A 20,903-nucleotide genomic window follows, 5' to 3' on the forward strand; every position below is an offset into this window, starting at 1 on the left:
GGAATCCCAAGAATTTCTTTCAAAACTGTTGGGGATTTCCCCAGTACTATTGTTCCCTTTGAATACACATGTCGCATTACTATCATATTACAATAAAGAAAATGATCCGGTTTGTTTATCTCAGTTCGAGTCTCGTCTGATTGATATTCAACATGTTTTTGTACTTTTTTTTTCAGAAATGTCGCTCTAAAAGTGCAATGACTCCACTAATACAATACCACTCTTGGTAGCCTCGCCCCCATTACTCTTATGACTCCTCAAATTAGTTGCTTTAAGGAGGCAACCAAATAGAACTGAACGTCATATTTCCAAACAGCCACTAAGTTTGATAAATAGTAACCACATTTCCAAATATAGTCATTAAGATTGATAAATGGGCCTCAGCAGCCTGTGTCGAGACCAGTAAACCTTGGAACTATTTGTATCTCATTAATTTTTGATCGATTGAGAGTTCTCTTCAAAATTGTACAATTGGCTTCAAATGGTGTTACTTCTTTCCATTTTCAAAATGTTCACAAGACAAGTTTACAAACTAACCAGCAGCTTGCAGGGAAAACCTTACAAGAAGACCAATAAACTCCTCGAGACTTCTCTAAATCGCTACTCAAAGGACTGATCGAGGCATTGCTAGCTCTTTTGTTCTTATCTCTCCCATACCAAAGTTGTGACAGTTGCCAGATTTGACTCATTCTATCGCCGTTTCGCTCGACCCAATCCAACATTCCATAGACAGCAATTTGCTCTTAAACACTTTAAGATCCAATCAACTAATATGATGCCAGTCACGTTATCACTGTCACACCAAAGGAAAATGTTACTCGTTAAGCAGCCTGTCCGTAGAATCCGATTTCTTGACATCCAAGATAGCTGCTGGCTACCTTCAAACCTCATCTGAGCTCGTAAGGATTGTAGCCTCGTCAGTCCAAGAGTTGTGTTCCCTCTCTGGAAGAACCTCCCTCCTCGAAAATCACATGGCTGTTAATTTATGGCAATTTGCACTGGCAAAACACAGTTGACTGTCCACGAGTAAGACACACAAAGTTATCATTGACATATTCTTTCAGTAATACATGGCGTTGTTGTTGCTGTACTGTGGCGGAATATTTGTGTCTATGGTAGCAATGAGCTTCTCGTACTTCGGGCCACAAGCTGCTAGTGCAGCCCTCAGCTGTAGGTAGCCGGTGATTCCCCGAACCTTGACCCTAGCAACGAGCCTCTCCGTCTGGATTCTACTGGTCGCTCCGCTCACAATGTGCTGAGCTTCGTCGTCCGTCAGCGTCCTCTGGCCGACCATGTAGGGCACGACGTCCAAGACGCGCACCACCTGGCTAATTTGATGGTCGAGGATGAGTAGGACGGCCATGTTGAAGTAGGAGGCATCATCCCCACCAAATCCTGGGAGAGCCATCTTGTTTAGCCTCGTGTCTCCTTCCCCTAGCTCGATATTTTGGCAGAACTGAGGGAGAAAAAGAAACAGAGATGGGGAGGGACAGAGAGAGATGAATTATTACTCTGCTCAGGGAGACAACAAAATATGACTGTAAGCCCTACACATCATATCTCTGGAAAGTTCAAACATTTTACAAGCTTCATTTCTAGATAGGGTTGCAGGTATATCTTACCTAGACAGTTTTTGTTTTGATCTTTTGGAGCAGCAACGAGTACACGGCCTTCACTGAAGTTATTTTAGCACCCGATTTCACGCTTGTCTCTAATGTATTTATCTATTGGGTGCTTGGAGGTTTCTATAATCTAATTCAAAGAAAGGTTTTACTGAGAGACTTTGGCGATGAATGTCACGCGGGACACGGGTATAAGAAAAGTCGGGTTCAAGTCTGACATCAGGCCCGTAACTAGGATTTTTATGGGAGGGTTCAGAATGAGAAAAGGTGGACCTTTTAGTTCAAGCACATTCGCACATTAGGGGCGCAAAAAAAAAAAAATATCTGGTGCCACTTCTGGTTTTAATCAGCTGACAAGCAAAAAAAAATCGTCTCTGGGGAGTGCCACTTAAAGGTACAGTTTACCTTTGGGAGCAGTAATTTAGAAAATGTTCGAGATATCACATTTAATGCATACATGAAGGTCAGTTGTAGCACAAGGCACCGTACCATGCAAAAATTTTGCAGTAAAGCCTAAGATATGAGGAGATATCATTATTTTCATCAATGAACCATATGTAGACAGTTTATTCTAGAAACATTCTTAATATTACTATTGTTCACATTTTGTATATCTAACAATACTTAACATTATTTATACCGATTCAAAATTTTACATTGGTTGTTTCTATCTCTAACCCACATATCAAAACTATTTTGAAGCACTAATGCTGGGTTTTTATTTCATTTGCAAATGGTAAATTATGCCTTTTAAAAAAAGGTTCCCCCATGCAATTTTTTCCATTTCTCATGCCACTTCCAGGTTTCATCGGCTGACAAGCAAAACATAAAAAAAAAGCTTCATCGCGATTTTCTGGTACCACTACAATCGCCTCACACAGATGGTTTCCTTTTTTTTTTTTTTTTTTTTGGTTTCTTTAACAAAAATCTAAGGGGTTGCACTTTTCTTTTTTATTTCTTTTTTTTTTTGCCCTTGTTACGGGCCTGGACATGCTTCGTCGATCTTTCTCTTCTTCTTTTACTCTTCTTCCTCCTCCATGTCTTCCTTCTTCCTCTTCTTCGGATTCTCTTTTTTGGGAAAAACCCAATCAATTATTTTTTTCCTTCGGACGAAGAACCAAATTTTGCTACTTCGTCAGGGATACTTTGCCTCAAGATGCGCATGTCAGTCTTCACCATCGTGTACTGGGAATCATCATGATTACTTCTTGGAAAATCTCAGTGTCTCTGGTTCTCTGTCTTAGGATAAGCAACATCACTTTTACAGTTTCGAAACACAGTGAATTAAAATTCGTACAACATTATACTCCTAACATAGAGAGTTACAAGTGAAGTGGTGTCTGTGATAAAGTGCACTTAGTGTGTGGCGGCTTGATGATGTTTGTCGTTACTCGAAAAAAAAAAGTGGCTGAAAAAAAATTGACCAGGAACACAAACCGAGCAAAATTTTCAATCTCTAAACTATGCGGTATAGTCGAACAAATTCAAAGAAACAAATTCGGAAGTATATTCTCATTTCCGTTCTTCCCCCTCTATCATGTCTGTGTCCGGCTGTCTTGTGCACCATACATATACCGTGACTACCACATCCTGACATCAAAGCATAATACTATAGGTTTTCCCATCCATTTTCGCACTTTTGTCATTCAATTTCAAAGATTTATTATTCAATTTCGTCCCAACAAGCACGTGGAACGCAAATCATAACTTCAATTTCGTCATTGTCATTGTAATTCGTTTTTCGTCAAACATTTTCGAAGACATAGCATTCAAAATCGTCAATTGTCATTCAATGTCATCCCTCCCGCTGACGGATCGCAGAATGTGAAGATCAAATTCGTTTTTGTTCACACAATTTCATGAATTTTTCATTCAAATTAGCCAGATGTTGTCGATTCTTTATTTTGAGGGTGAACCAACTTTAAGCCGACATATTTTTACTTTCTCTCGTAAATTGCATCGTTACACATTATTCCCTAACCATTTGCTTAAATAATGCACACGAAAAATATGGCTGCCAACCAAAATCGCCAGAGAAGACCATTGATTAATTGAAGGATAAACGACAGTCAAAAGTCATAACCCAGGACAGTATGTCAGTATCACCTTTTGAACTTTAACTCGTAATTTTCAGGTTTTCGCATCATGATGCATGAAGCAAACTTGAAATTTTGTACCCTGGAAAGCAGCAAGCATAATGCTGTTATCCATTCTTTGACATTAAACAGGCTACAATTCTACATTTAAAACTTTGTCTTTAATCATGTTTGCCTAGAAATCGTTTGTCAGTGTTTTCGTATGCGAGACGGTACTTCTGTTTGTATCAGTGTGTACTCGGATTGCTTGTGTGTGGGTGTCTGTATCTGTGGTTCTGTGTGTTTGTGTGTGTGGGGGGGGGGGTGCACTTGTGTGTATGTTAACTTCTGAATGTAAAATGTGAATGGTTACAGAAAAAAATACATGAATGACTGGGAAATCACACCGTATAGAGAAATGAGACGAATGTGCATGAAAATTTAACGAAAATGATTGACAAAAGACGAAATCGATCCTGCTGTTTTGAGTGCTGCGAGTGAGACTGACGAATTTGAACTGTAAATGACGAAAATGTATGCTAAATGACTAAATTTAATGGACTTTATTTGAAAATGAACGACGAAAGACGAATTTGAAAGTAAAATTGGCCTATTCCCGACATCCCGCGACGAAATTGAAGTAAAATTTTTTGAAATTGAATGAAAAAAGTTTGAAAATGAATGGGAAAACCTATATTCAAAGCTAGATGAAAAAGAGACACACACACGGCCCTAAACTAACTAAATTCCGGCCTTCTTTTAAATTGAATGCAGCTAATTGGAACATGGTTGTCTATTCACGAATTTGAATGACCGACGAGATTCCGTCGCCAGCTTGACATGAATTTGAATGCTCATTCCTGAAATGCGTGCTCTTCTCTTAAATTTGAATGCTCCGATAGTGAATTTGAATGCTCCGATAGTGAATTTGAATGCTCCGATAGTGAATTTGAATGCTCCGATATCTATGGTGAATTCGAATGACCAGATTTTTAATTTGATTGCTGATTCAGTGCTGCGAGCGCGGAATGCGTGAAATTGAATGCTCAGAATAGGAACTTGAATGACAAAAGCACTGGAAATTGACCGGGAGAACCTATATTTTTGCATTCACTCAATCCACAGCAATATTTGGGTTTCGTTTCCCCTTTAAAAAGATAGCAAAAGTACGGAAGCTTTTAAGTGCCATTTGACTTCCCGACATGGCGAGATACTCCATCTTATCAAGTCGACTTTATATTTTTATCATGTCGACATGTCAAGATATAACTCACGTACCATGCCGACTTATCAACTGTAGTAATTACTTTTGTAGGGTGTTTTGTTTTTTGTTTTTTTAGTTAGTTTTGGGGGGAAGTCGACTTTGCGAGATAATGTGTATCGTCATGTCGACATACACTTTTCAGGAAGTCGACTTGGCAAGATAATGTATGTCGCCATGTTATTGTCGAGATGATAAAAATATCAAGTCGACTTGACAAGATAAATCAGTATATCACCATATCGGCAAGCCTAATGGCACTTAGAAGCTTCCGTACATTAGCTATACAAGATTTTGGCGACATGGACGCAGCACGTCGCAAGATGGCAAAAGAAAAAAAAATGCGCTTGCACAATGCGTGCATGAACTTCTAAGTATAATTCGTTTTCTTTCACTTTTTTGATTCGTCATGGACCTAAGGCACATTTCTCATGTATCTTCAAATATTTGTGCCACCATCATTGGAGATAAAAACAGACGTGTATCGCTCTATTCCGTATACAGTCAAAATAATGAAATTATGCCAGGGGTAATCAAAACGATAACATTGCCCATGGACATATTTGCTAATTGCTTATCTTTTCAGGATTTGAATAGCGCTGCAGAGAAAGAAGGACTAGCTTACGACGCAAGCATCTCGTTGAAAATAAAGAACCTTTCCCAGTATGCACTAACAATTCAGCGCTCACTCACTGGAAATACCATCAACATAGCTGTTTTACTTTCCTTGATGTCAGCATGGCTAAGTGATCAATGTGATTGTAGCACGCAAAGCAGTCTATACCGGACGTATGCAGACGTAGAATTCTGAATTAGATTTGATGAACTTCATAAAAATCTATTACAAACTTACGGAGTTACACTGTACAGTCCAGATGTCCTGAATACGCATAGTGTTTTCTTGAAATGTTTGGTATGCCATTATAAAAAGGTAAGAGGTCAACATCAAGGCGAGGGGAGGGGGGGCTGACTATATACCGCGTCGAACGACAGGTGTAATCAAGATACACGTATAACATGGTGGCGAGAAAACCGACACCGCAGCACGCCAGGGGCTAGTAGACGTCTGTCTTCCGTACAAAGTAGACTCGCTTTATACAGAGGTCACACTCGAGTCAAAAGAGCACATACTGTGGCAAAGTTCTTTGTCTGACCACAGAGGTGTGTGATACCTCCTGGGTCATCTTGTTCCTCAATCATTCCGTTCAAAGCCAGTGAATGGAAAACAACAAAGAAAGAGATGATAATAGATTGTTCAAGACCAACGCACAAACTGTAATATACATTGATACGTGTATAACGTCTCACAGCACAAAATATTATGAATATGTACAGTTTAATTCGACTTTTTTAATGCAAATCCGGATGATGGGATTTTGTTTGACTTCTGTATCGGGTTGTCTTATTTCCATTAAGGTGGAGAATAAAGCATTCATCTGGAGAGGCAAAGTTAACTAAATAATCATGGTCAATTCTAATAATGCCTCCTTTCAAGTCATGAGTACGAAGTATCATTGTATAGCACTTATATCAAATATTGAATGAACCGTCGACATAATTAGATGATCGTGAAGAGAACATCAGTGATATCTGAGGTTTATATACAGCGATATAAGGGCCTTCATACTTTGTCCGACAACATAACTTTCCAAAGTTTAGACTATTTAATCCTGAATATGAGAGAGCATTCGAAAGTAAATTAGCAGCATGTATACAAAGATTATCCTTTGTTACTTAGGCAAATTAACGAATGCAATATTACTGATTTCCATTATTTTGAAGCGGCAAACGGGGGAGGATACCATGATAATACTGACGAGACGAAAATTCCGAAGAAATCGCATTCAACCTGTGACCATGGTGACCGAGAGAAAAATGCAAATAAAAATGACGATTTCGAATGGATTGTACATGATGATATGCAGAAATTGCTATATATTAAAAAAATCCCTTGTTCTCTTCACCTGTTCTCCTTATATAAATTCCCTTCAAGTCATGTAGCGCGTGTCTCTCATCACGTGACAGTGATAAACGTCACAGTGGTAAACGTAACAGCACTTTCAGCTATGACGTCAAAAACTAGCTTTCCCAGCGGGTCGTTTAATAGCAAGAAAGTACGTGTGAGAAGAAACCAAAGTAACAGTAAATGGGTTCAAGGAATGCCAGTTGTGATTGTTTACACAGTAAAGTACTCTGTGAATTCCCCGCGGAAAGAGAAAAAAAAACTATGAAAGAACTCAACAGCAGCACAAAGATATTAATGTCCGAGTTTAAGATATCTCCCTTGTGCATATACTTAAATATTGCAGTTCTTCAACTTTAGACTTCTTTGTTTTATTTTTTCTCGAAAAACAGAATACCATTTACCCTTGGAAAATCTTATATCATGCTCTTATGTGGTAGTTTTCATATTCTGTTCATTAAACAGTTAGCTGTTTGTTTGTCTGTTTATTTGTTTGTCTCTCGGGCTAGCATATTACTTGTGCACTTTATATCTATTGTTCTGAAATTGTAATAGCCTGAGAGTAGGCCAATGGATCGATATCAACATCACACAAAATCGTCTACCAAGAGCAAATTTAGCTGAAAGAAAAATGAGAATGATGCGTGCAAATTGATCCGGTAAATCAGAAAAACTCATTCACTTATCATTCAATGTCTTTATCTGACATTCGTCAGATACTCTGAGACGCTTGAAAGAAGGAAACATTGATGTTTGAGATAAATGAGAAGAAAAAATCGTGAGGATTAATGAGTCTTCTCGGGGGATGAGGTTTATCAGATTACAAACCTAAATCTACCTTCAGCATCAAGAAAACTTAACCATTGCCCGTGACCAACCTACCACCACAGGCGAATTAATCAGACGTAATTATTGCGGCTGTTATCACAAGGCTAGTAAGTAGTTCTTGGTAGTCCTACGTTTGACTACATCCTCCCCTTAGATTGGGCCTCCCTGGGACCTGGGAGCCCATCCGGAGATCCAATCGGCTTGTCTACCATCTCTTGGTAGAAAGGTCAGGGTGTCCCACATACACACCACTCAACGACCCACTCTACTCGACTTCAACAACCCACGTAACTGATTTGGTACACTGTGTCGGTGGCACAAGCTCGTATGAAGAGAGCGAGTCTCCAATTTCACATCTAGTGAAGATGGGTTTAGAGACAAGGCAAATGTGCTAATCCTCACGATGCGATTGACTTTCAATGCACTCAATCCCTTAATAATATGCTATCAAAGAGAGCATACACGAGCATCAGCTTGTCATGGGCTTTGAATTGTATTTTATTATGTATCACGTGAATGGCTCATTTCCGTCAAGTCTCATCGAAATAAAAACAGTTCGTCCGTTTGTTGTTTTCTTTCTTGTGTTTTGTCGTTTTCTTGTTATTAGGCCAATAATAATCGTTGTTGTTGTTATCATTATTTTTGTTGTTGCTGTTGTCGTCGTCGTCGTCGTTGTTGTTGTTGTTGTTTTTTGAAAAGCCCCATCATGTTTGTGTCTGCTTTTAACAGCTGCAAACCATGAAGCCACAGGATCGCACATTTTTAGTAACATATCATTCCTTTTAAAAGATGACGATGTGCACCTAATAAAAGCTAAACTTGGTATTTGTGCTACTAGTAGGTTTCAAATCTTTTTTTCACGTCAGTCGTGGAAATAACCTATCAATTAACTTTTATGAATACATAGCGTCACTCCTTTAGATATCATATATATATATATATATATATTTATATGTATATGATATAGACTTTAATGAATAACAACGGTAACTACATTTAAGTACAGAAAGTGGAGATGATGTTGATTTAAATTGTGAAAGCTATCAGTTTATAGCTTATCACACAAAATAAAAACATTAATATGGACACATTTAACGAAACCAAAATAACGCCACTATATTCGCACCGTCATCCATTATAGTACGGAAACAGTTTCAGTGCACAAATACCGTCAACACGTCCGTCTTTGTTTGCTGAGTCGTACAGGATGACAAGAACACACGATTAGTGTTGGGCAGTGTAAAATAACCAATTAACCAAATATTTGCTGATCACCTGAGGAAGGTGGAGAGGGGGTGGGGGTTCATTGATTACAACACGAACAACGGCAAAAGCCTCGGTTATACAACCGTGTATGGAAACAACACTCTCCATAATACAGGCAACAAAATACATAGCAGATGTGTATTATACGCACGATGTCGCCGTTTATTGTGAATCGAACAGTCATGGTACTAATGCTGTTGGGTGGTGGTATCCTTATCTGAAACACACCCTGCCTATAAACTCCATGGATAAGATTTTAAAGATTTTAAGAATTAAAGACCCCATTTCATTTGCCATTGCTCTACTATAGTGTGGGATGCTTTTGTCCCACGTTCTAGCAGCCAGGTTATTGTCAAAACACGTAAACTCGATAAGGTGTAGAAATGTGATAGGAAAGCTCATAAGCCCTGTCTACTCATATCAAGAAACTCTTTTTTATTTGAAAAAAAAAATATTCTAGTATCGATGTCATGTTATATTGATGTTGTAAAACAACAACTATTGTTGAAAAAAAAACTATTCTCGTATCAATGTCATGTTATATTGATGTTGTAAAACAACAACTATTGTTGAAAAAAAAACTATTCTCGTATCGATGTCATGTTATATCGATGTTGTAAAACAACAACAACTATTGGTGAAAAAAAAAACTATTCTCGTATCGATGACATGTTATATCGATGTGTAAGTGAAAGAGATCGCCGCATCCCACTCATCAAACAGTTCAAACTCATAATGATTCAAAAGTCTTTCATTTTAAGTGTTGTGCATATTATATCCAACTCATACAGACGATATTATTAAAGTCGCGCTTTCATTTGCAACATGTATTACAATATTGCGCTGCCGTTTCAATTAAAAATAATTTTATTTGAATGTCATCCTACGTAACACTAATGTTTCTTAATGGGGAAGCTACACCGTATATTTAAAGAGGATGGGGGGGGGGGGGGGCAGTAGAAACATTAACCCTTGTCCCAACCAAGTGCGTTATACGTTATTATAAGACTGCCACTCAACCTCCCTCCCCCCCCCCCCCTCCCTCGTCGCAGCCCTATACACTTAAGTTCAGCGGTTCCTTCGACATAGTGTATTATTATAGTAGGCCCCTATACCAACGGCGTAGCCAGGATTTCATCTTAGGGGGGGGGCGGTTAGTCTGCGAGGGAGCGAAGCGACCGAGCCCGAGCGAGCGGAGCGAGCGAGGGGGGGGGGGAGGGTGTGGGAGGGGGGTGTCCCCCCTCCCACGGTAAGAACTTTTTGCGTTTGGATGTTGTAAATGGTGCAATTTGATGCATGTTTTTGCGCGTTTTATCGACGTGAAACAGTCCCACTTGTTTACGGTAGCAGTTTATTTTGATGTAGATTATCATTGAACAATTTGCCTATAAAATGGTATAATTTAGATACACTTCTTGTATTAATTCTTTTCACTGAATATCATGAACGCGACTGAACCCGAGCGAGCGGAGCGAGCGAGGGGGTAGGGGAGGGTGAGGGAGGGGGGTGTCCCCCCTCCCACGATAAGAACTTTTTGCATTTGGATGTTGCAAATGGTGCAATTTGATGCATGTTTTTGCGCGTTTTATCGACGTGAAACAGTCCCACTTGTTTAAGGTAGCAGTATATTTTAGTGTAGATTATTATTGAACAATTTGCCTATAAAATGGTATAATTTAAATACACTTCTTGTATTAATTCTTTTCACTGAATATCATGAACGCGACTGAACCCGAGCGAGCGGAGCGAGCGAGGGGGGAGGGGAGGGTGTGGGAGGGGGGTGTCCCCCTCCCACGGTAAGAACTTTTTGCATTTTGATTTTGCAAATGGTGCAATTTGATGAATGTTTTTGCGCGTTTTATCGACGTGAAACATTCCCACTTGTTTAAGGTAGCAGTATTATTTTAGTGTAGATTATTATTGAACAATATGCCTATATAAAATGGTATAATTTAGATACACTTCTTGTATTAATTCTTTTCACTGAATATCATGAACGCGACTGAACCCGAGCGAGCGGAGCGAGCGAGGGGGAGGGGAGGGTGTGGGAGGGGGGTGTCCCCCCTCCCACGGTAAGAACTTTTTGCATTTTGATGTTGCAAATGGTGCAATTTGATGCATGTTTTTGCGCGTTTTATCGACGTGAAACATTCCCACTTGTTTAAGGTATAGCAGTATATTTTAGTGTAGATTATTATTGAACAATTTGCCTACATAAAATGGTATAATTTAGATACACTTCTTGTATTAATTCTTTTCACTGAATATCATGAACGCGACTGAACCCGAGCGAGCGGAGCGAGCGAGGGGGAGGGGAGGGTGTGGGAGGGGGGTGTCCCCCCTCCCACGGTAAGAACTTTTTGCATTTTGATGTTGCAAATGGTGCAATTTGATGCATGTTTTTGCGCGTTTTATCGACGTGAAACAGTCCCACTTGTTTAAGGTAGCAGTATATTTTAGTGTAGATTTATTATTGAACAATTTGCCTATAAAATGGTATAATTCAAATACACTTCTTGTAGGCCTATTAGTTCTTTTCACTGAATATCATGAACGCGACTGAACCCGAGCGAGCGGAGCGAGCGAGGGGGTAGAGGAGGGTGAGGGAGGGGGGTGTCCCCCCTCCCACGATAAGAACTTTTTGCATTTGGATGTTGCAAATGGTGTGATGCATGTTTTTGCGGGACGTGAAACAGTCCCACTTGTTTAAGGTAGCAGTATATTTTAGTGTAGATTATTATTGGGGGCGTCTTTTCCCCCTCCCACGGTAAGAACTTTTTGCATTTTGATGTTGCAAATGGTGCAATTTGATGCATGATTATTATTTTGCGCGTATTAATTCTTTTTTTATCGACGTGAAACATTCCCACTTGTTTAAGGTATAGCAGTATATTTTAGTGTAGATTATTATTGAACAATTTGCCTACATAAAATGGTATAATTTAGATACACTTCTTGTATTAATTCTTTTCACTGAATATCATGAACGCGACTGAACCCGAGCGAGCGGAGCGAGCGAGGGGGGGGGGAGGGTGTGGGAGGGGGGTGTCCCCCCTCCCACGGTAAGAACTTTTTGCATTTTGATGTTGCAAATGGTGCAATTTGATGCATGTTTTTGCGCGTTTTATCGACGTGAAACAGTCCCACTTGTTTAAGGTAGCAGTATATTTTAGTGTAGATTATTATTGAACAATTTGCCTATAAAATGGTATAATTCAAATACACTTCTTGTAGGCCTATTAGTTCTTTTCACTGAATATCATGAACGCGACTGAACCCGAGCGAGCGGAGCGAGCGAGGGTGGAGGGGAGGGTGTGGGAGGGGGGCGTCCCCCCTCCCACGGTAAGAACTTTTTGCATTTTGATTTTGCAAATGATGCAATTTGAAGCATGTTTTTGCGCGTTTTTATCGACGTGAAACAGTCCCACTTGTTGAAGGTTGCAGTATATTTTAGTGTAGATTATTATTGAACAATTTGCCTATAAAATGATATAATTTAGATACACTTCTTGTATTAATTCTTTTCACTGAATATCATGAACGCGACTTAACCCGAGCGAGTGGAGCGAACGAGGGGGTAGGGGAGGGTGTGGGAGGGGGAGGGTCCCCCTCCCACGGTGAGAAATTTTTGCATTTTGATGTTGCAAATGGTGCAATTTGATGCATGTTTTTGCGTGTTTTAACGAGTTGAAACAGTCCCACTTGTTTAAGGTTGCAGTAGGTGTGTAGATTATTATTGAACAATTTGCCTATAAAATGGTATAATTTAAATACACTAGTCTTCTTGTATTAATTCTTACACTGAATATCATGAACGCTGTCTGTTCAGCAATCAAACAGAAAAAGCATGCACACGAGGGTGTAGATAGGGGCATATCCCCTCCCACACGAAGGGGATTTTGCGTTTTCAGACCTGAATTTCAGCGATCTGGTGGAAATTTTTGGTGCAATACTTTTTCATCGAAGTGTTAAAATCACGGAATTTAGCTCTTATTCCGAATGTGCACCATCTGTGCGTATGTGTAAAGTCTAGTGAGATAGAGCTTAGGGGAAGGGGGATTCCCCCTCCCGCTCGCGGAGCTTTTGCGTTTTTAGAATTGAAATAAAGCGATCTGGTAGTATAGCCACAGTCTACTTCTTTGCATGGCGGGGGGGGGGGGGGGGGGGGGGCGAGCAGGGAGAAGGCGTGGGCGAGTGTTGTCTCCACCCTTCCCTTCCGATGGAGCTTTTATCTTTTTAAGGTTGAAATTGAGATATCTCGCATACGCATATTTGATGGAAGCAACATTTGGGAAATCACACACACACACACACACACACACAAAAAAAAAAAAACTGATGGGGGGGGGGCTGAGGGAGGAAAAGTCGATTAAAAGGGGAAATTCCCCTTATACATGAGGGAACCTTCAGTTTTCGCAATATAAGTCTTGTGCACCCACAATTATTCAGAATTTTTTGTAAATCTAAAAAGTGTACTTAGCTAGGGAAAGAGGCACAGAGGGGAGGGTTTGGGAGGGGGATACCCCCTCCCAAGCACGAGAGATTTTGCATATTTTGAATTGAAATTCAACGATCTGGTGCACACTTTGAGTGAAATATTCAAAAAAAATATCTTATTTGATGAAAGGTTGCAAAGGAGACCCGCTTCATGTGCATGCATACAGTATACACGCATTTTTTTTTTCTGCCTCCCAAATCCCCGGTCCAAATCGTAGGGGGGGGGGGGGGGCGACCGCCCCCATCGCCCCCCCCCCCCCCCCTGGCTACGCCAGTGCCCTATACCACTATATAGATATGCTGTTTCAATCGCATAGTCCTTTCCAATAGTTTCCAATTTATCAGTACTGTACATGAAACCCAACAAAACGTTATAAAGAATAAACAAAGACAAATGCTGACGATACTTCTGACATAAGCCTGGGTAGATATTGTTGAAGAATCCGTGTCGGATTCTTAGTATACAAGCTTGAGAATCTTCAACATGTTCAAAATAACGAAGATCACCGACTGAAGGTTGTCAGCTCTTGGTATTGTTACATTCGTTTTTTACACTCGTTATCAATCAGTTTACCTACTACTTAGCACTATAGAATGCCGCATTTTGTCCGTTTGCATTTAACAACTACTTATGAAATTTTGAAAGATTCGATTTCAATCAGGCGTAAGTGCTAAAAAATGCGGGATTCGTATCACGCACTCAAGTACGTTTAATGTCAGTACTATATAGAGTGATGTCATTTCGTACATCCAGCAGTTAAGCAAACAACTCAACCTTTCGCTAGCCCGGACCTGACAGTAATTAGTCTGCCGTCGTGCCGGCGTCGTTGTACAAAGAGTGCAAAAATTGATGCAGCGAAGTAGGAGGTCTCCTAACTCATCGCCTTTGACCGGTCACGTGACCTCTATAAGGACGCACTAAGCTACCCTTAACAGGGAGGTGCACCTCCATGTCTTAACGGTCTTTTCCTTCAATGTAGGATCATTATCTAAAAATATATCCTTAAAATAATTTCAAAAGCGGACTGATCCAAAATTATTAAAACGTGTCTATTATATAAGTGAATCAAGCCAAACACCCAGCTCCTTATACTTTAATAATAATTTGAGGTTTCTTTCTTAGAACAAATAGAAATAAAACTACCATCAAGACAAGAAGCCTAACATTAAAATCAAATTTTCCATCCTGCAAAATATTTGATTTTCTTCTGAGATGGTAGATTGGCATAATAGAGTGTGATACCCTTCCACGATGATCTATCCCACTTTGAGTTCGTAATTTTTGTTTTCAATGCACATCGAACTTTAAAAGAAAAAGAAAAAAAAAACTCATGAGCTGCGATGATTTAAATCGTGGCCAAACTTTAAATGTCGTGACGAAAGTTGAATGTGAATGTCAAAAGGATTACAACGAGATGACGTAAAAACATCACCTTCCTAGAAAGCAAACAAAGATTCTTTTTCAATTCGCCCGTCGTTAACTTAAGAATATCTATTGACATAGCTGGTCCATCACAGAGGCATGAAACACTAATTAAGAGCACGGATCAAACATGAAACACAGATGATAAAGAGTACAGTTCGACAGTATATAAATACTCTCTCACACATTCTCATTAGAGCGCAAATAATCGTTTACTGCTTGCTGCTCAAGCAACCGTCTTCATGGCATAGTTTGGCAATGGCCATCATAGTGTTCGCATACGAATTCTTGACCAATACGTCGACGCTATTCACGTGACTCTACACATAAAGCCCTCAGGGAGAATTATCCCAACGTGACAAATTTGACCCCTGCCGCTCCCGGAATTCTCCAGAAATTGGCGAACAAGGAAAGCGAGCTCCGAAGGGAGACTATCATATCAAACGTCAAGAGAAATAAATCGCACATGGTAACTTGGAATTCACATACTTGCAATCAACCATTGTTTCTATATCATTCTAAAAAAAAGGTGACTTTGCATTTTGTGTGCTACTAACACAGTCAATGAGAATGGCGAAAGTTAGAAAGTATATATAATGTCTCAACGTAATTTGCTTACGATGGCAAACTGATATGATACTATACTGCTGAACTCTAGTTGTTTGTTTTCTTGGAGGCAAAGTCAATAATGTACATTCTCGGAAGAGTTCTGTTCGTGCGTTCTTGTAGTGTGCATCCGTCTATCATGAATGCACGAATTAAAGTCTCTCAAAATTCAAGTACATGTAAAAGTCTCTTGAAATGCTCGAATCATTGTTGTTTAATTTTATCTGGAAATATGAGACTTCAAATGTCTACACGTTTTTGGAGTTCAGAAAGTACTAGAACTTACCTCCTGCGGCACGTCAGCCCCGCGTAGTTGCAGCTACAGTTGCAATATTCCAGACTACTTTCCCGAGAGGTGGATTGATACCAGTTCCAGTTCAGCCGAGTTCAGCACAGAGTGCAAATTGTTCATCCCATGCGAGATGGAGAGAGACTCAATACCACACACGTCCTGAACAGGAAAATTAGGTACTGTCTTCTTTCTCTTGTTTGATTTGAGGAGTGTTCGGGATAGAGCTTATCCAAACCCAGAGATGATAAAGACGAGTTAACAAACAATATTGAGCGAATTCCTGCGCTAAGTTTTCGAGCGATAAGCCATACACACGAGATGGGAAGGAATTTTGAAGAGGATAACCCGAGCTGGTCTCTGGGATAGTAAGAGGCACGTGTATAGGTACGAGAGGACAAGGCGTAGAGATCGCCTAGCTATGGGTCATACCATGTGTCGACCGGACAATGGCATATTTACCGCTACACACACCAATGGGATCGCGGAGTGCACAGATTGGGGCTGTCTTAGGTAGATAGCCTGGTAGAGCGTGGTATAGTATCAGACAGCATGGACTGTATTCCATCTGTTCCACACAGTTTCGCACTATCTTCGCACATTGGGCACACTATAGTATTTCATTTCCAGGCACGTAACTTCGGAGAGGAATTTTGCTGAACTTCTTTACTGCACGTGGTCTTTAATAAACAATAGTTCATGACTTTTCAGCAAACCTAATAAGATAAAGATGGATGGTCCCGAAATAAAACAGACATTGCGGCACACTTAATATGTGAAATACCGCATTTTATTCTCAATCTATCTGTTCATAGTGCGAGAATCCATGCATGTATGTGATACACTTTTTATTCTTAGAGGGAGAGAAAGAGAACTCAGCACTTTTTATACATTTTATGCAGAATTTTGGAGTGACCTCAGGGATCATTCGAAGATTGGGGAGTGATCCTTGACGTCACTCTAAAACGAGTGAAAATGAACATTTTCGCTCAAAATTCACTCTAATTTCACTCTAAATTCACTCTTTTCTGTATTCACTCCTTTAAGAGTGAAAATGTTCACTCGATTTTTTTAAGAGAGTAGAGCATGATTTGGATGACATGAATTTACAGCGTTGACCAAGTTAGCGTTTTCCTGTTTATAGAGCATAACAATTTCAACGTAATAGAGACCTTCATATACACAGACATCATTTTCTGGTACGAGGGAAATACTCGACAAGAAAAGCAATGTCGGTGTGATATATAGACACAGAGAGGTGTTACGTCAAGGAAATTAAGCTTTGTATATTTATATAACATTGTTAAGCATTACAATATAGCTTTGCACATCAAACTCATGATGTAGGACGCGCATCCAGAGATGAGTGTTGTTAATACTCCACGTAAAGCTGGAGAAGTGGTCTATTCCGTCTCTTAAGTGAGCATCTTAGGTCGGTGGATGGAAATCAGCGGACAAACTTGTTTCGTTGCTTTTATTCCGCTCTCCGTACAGCTGTATGATTGATGGCGGTGTGTGATGATTATTCAACATTCGTGCATGTGCCAAGAGACTTGCGAGGGAAGGGACCAGGCCAGTTGTGCATGTGACAGGTTTTTCCAGGGGTAGAATTACTTCCACACGCAGACCTAACAGCTTGGACAATTCTTCTTCCAGAGTGACAGACTGTCCATGGCTCATGTTAAGGCACGTTAATAATACCATGTCAGAGATTATCAATCAGTGTTTCGATCACAATCCTAGAACACAAACTGATGTAATCTCATACTTAATCTTTTTGAGGTGGTCTGTTTTGCTTCCTGTCTAAGTTAATGGAGGGAAACAATTGACAAATGAAAATGAAACAACCAACAACAAAAACAGGGTCGTGTGAAATCAGCTGTGCGTATAGTAGCTTCGTATATCGCAAGTTGTTTGTACGATGCCTGGGTACGATGTTGATTTCTTACTCTTATGAAAGAACTGTAGAAGAAGCCTTGATACTCAAAGAAGAATAGTGTCAAATTACATCTTCTTCTCTGCTCTTTGACCCGTCTTCATTTCCTCCTGACTCCTCCACTTTTTACTCCCTCTTTCTTTTCGTTCTTGTTTTTCTGTCTCAAGGTATAGTGTCATCCGGATTATCATTGGATCTACACACTGTTATTATCATCATGACTATACTACACAATCATGGTGCACGTTCAATAATCTTCGTAAATTTACTTATTGACAATTTTCATGGTATATGCCTTATTTGCTCATATACATTAATTTCCACATGATGTATGCAAACATTAGTACTTCTATACATTGGCAAACAAATCATACGAAAAGAAGGTTCACGCATAAGAAAGTTGTCTGACATGATTATGACGACAAATCTATTACACGTAATTGTATTATTATATGATCTCCTGTGGTTGTGGTCTGTAGGTCAAAAACAAACGAACAAACAAACAAACACTGCAGTGTACGTGCAGTGTGCCTGCCTGCCATAACTCTCGTGTCCTTCACTCCCTGCAGTCGAGTCTTTATACTCTTTTAAATTTCCTGACCGATATAACAGTAACAACGGAAGTGAGAAGGTTATTTGTTTTATAACTGTACCAAAATATTCCCACTATACCACATTGGTCACTATCGCCGCCAGGGTCCCCGTCACAGTGCTCGCCGACGCCACCAAAGATACATTCTTTATTCAACTCACCACCATCAATACCACTGTAACATGCATTATACTATGGTTTAACATTATAAAATGTCGCCACAATGTTATACTATATATCATATTCCTTCTCATCATCTCTTTTAATAGGATGTGCTCGCACAGATGTTGTTCTGTATTACCCTACTTCTCAATGTAGAAGCGTGCCGCCGAGGAGAGATTACAAGACGATCAGTGCCTGTGTATCGTGTGTTGAGATGATACGAGGTTTGGTTGATGTAAAGAAGACATAAAGCCTGTCCATGGTCGACTGACTAGAAGAGGGTTATGACACGTATCAATGTATATTGACTCCAGGTGAAAAAGAAGGATATGGATTCACACACATGGGCCTTTGCACGCGAGTGTCGACATCTTAACCTACTTGTGCCCTACCAAAGAGGCCACCTTTGGAACTTTAGGGACGATACTTCTGACGAGGTGCTAATGTCCTACGGTATCTTCGCATCCACATTGCTCTTTAATAGACACCCCATGAGTTACAACCTCTCCTAGTTAGTCGAACATAATCCTGTTACTGATATTTCCCTTTAAAATGTAGACCACTCGGTGAAGAGCGATGCCTGGAGATTAAAGCTGCATTGCAACAGTTTTAATGAAGTGAATTTGGCTAGCGGCCCAAATTCTCCATCATCTGGAAGGGGTATCTATGGCAACCAGCTGCATATGGAAGTGATTCCATCCTTGTCAAGTAGGCCCTACTTTCTATCATAGCTGGAATTTCCCATTGCCATATATTTCATTTGCTATTCTTCCGCGTTATCCTTGCTCTCTAATAGAAGAGTAAGCATACTGCTTCTAGCCAGTCATCAATGTCACTACAAAACAACAACGGTTTGCCTACAAGACGACAAACAAAATGATAAAGAACATTTACGTTTTGCTTCTTTCCTCCACAATTATGGGAACATTTTGAAACCATGCAAAATGTATTTCACTTTTTGTTGGGGAATTGATGGGGAACGGGATGGGCTGCATATTAAGGCTAGGATTACCGTATATTTTCGATGTCTACTGAGATAAAGGGACAACATTGATTTTGTCATTATGTATACGCGTATAATTTATCGCACACAATGGAAACACCATTATACATGCATACATACATACATACATACATACATACATACATACATACATGATAGGTCTTTGCACGCATCTGAAAAATGTTTCCGCAAATATTAGAATGACATCTTGCAAATTTAATCTCTTACGACAGCACTTATCAGATACCAACAGATTCTAAGTCACGTCTAAGAATTACAGGTCATTCGTCATTTAGACATTAACTGAAAAGAGTTCAAACCATACTGTACTTTGAATTGTCGCTGCAACGCTTTGGTGGCGATGGCTGATATCAATATATTGACCAAAATAACGTACTGCAAATAATATTTGGAGTTGAAATTTTGTGGTAACATCAAGGCCTATTATGCTATACACAGAGAGCTCTGCACGTTATTGAAGGTTACACGCACGTACAATGGAAATGCGCCGAAGATAATTATGTAAATGCAGGTAGATTAAAACCCCGCTGGAATCAACGTATTATACCTTTTGGGAATACTACATAAAAGACGAAGAATAAAAGGAGAGATGGTACCCCAGACACTGTCCCCCTCAAGTCTAGTCTCTGGTATAAGAAAACCTGTCTCAGTACCTATATGAGTGCCCTGTCCTCTAGTTACAGAAGGTTGGGCGAGGTTTACTCTGAAGTGGTTTGGCGTGTCTTTATGCTACGATCAGTTACCTTTTCATTGATAAGCAAGACACATATCTATTTCTAAAGATGTTTGACGCATCAGACCTTCTTCAGGTGCGTTTTCATCTACATCACTTTCCTGTGATTTTATCGACACTTATGACATTGACCTTGCGTAGAGGAGAATGAGCGGCCATTCTGCAAGGGAAACGTGGAAATCGTTATTATTCATGATTGTGTACGCTGTCTAGATATTTATGCGGGATATATGTCACTTAAAGTATGCAATTTTCATTTCTCGTGCCAACAACACAATGGCCAGCATAAGAGAAATCTTAAGTGTTCTCAATATTGGGCAAATCATGGAGCAAATCGAACTTTGTAGAAATTTGCTAAATGAAACTCGAATGAGTTATGTTCAAAACCTTATCATGTATTTCATCGTGTGACATGGTTAAGATAAAGTTAGGTGGCTAGCCAATGAAATCACGATACTATTTCAATTCACCGCATTATAGAGATGATTCCACATTGGGCTGTGTGAATACTCGGATACCAAATAGAGTACTTTTGAGGTGTAGTATTCTTCATCCATTGATCCATTTATGTGACAAATCTTATCAGGTCTGTCAACAATGGCTGCTGCCTGAATGTTTGCAAGACG

At 39.8% G+C, this 20,903-nt stretch overlaps 1 protein-coding gene across 1 annotated transcript; it reads right to left on the minus strand.

Moving 5' to 3' along the window:
* Positions 1–241: 241 nt before the first annotated feature.
* Positions 242–16,258, minus strand: LOC139729532 (uncharacterized). Its single transcript, XM_071640459.1, has 2 exons — positions 15,828–16,258; positions 242–1,456 (listed from the first exon to the last, which is right to left on the minus strand). The coding sequence occupies exon 2, from the start codon at positions 1,406–1,408 to the stop codon at positions 1,061–1,063; it is 348 nt and encodes a 115-aa protein (XP_071496560.1). The 5' UTR covers positions 1,409–1,456; positions 15,828–16,258; the 3' UTR covers positions 242–1,060.
* Positions 16,259–20,903: the final 4,645 nt, after the last annotated feature.

The sequence above is a fragment of the Diadema antillarum genome, unplaced genomic scaffold, assembly GCF_040938485.1.
Source record: "Diadema antillarum isolate AM-2024a unplaced genomic scaffold, OU_Dant_1.0 seq00000244_RagTag, whole genome shotgun sequence".
Lineage (NCBI taxonomy): Eukaryota > Metazoa > Echinodermata > Echinoidea > Diadematoida > Diadematidae > Diadema > Diadema antillarum.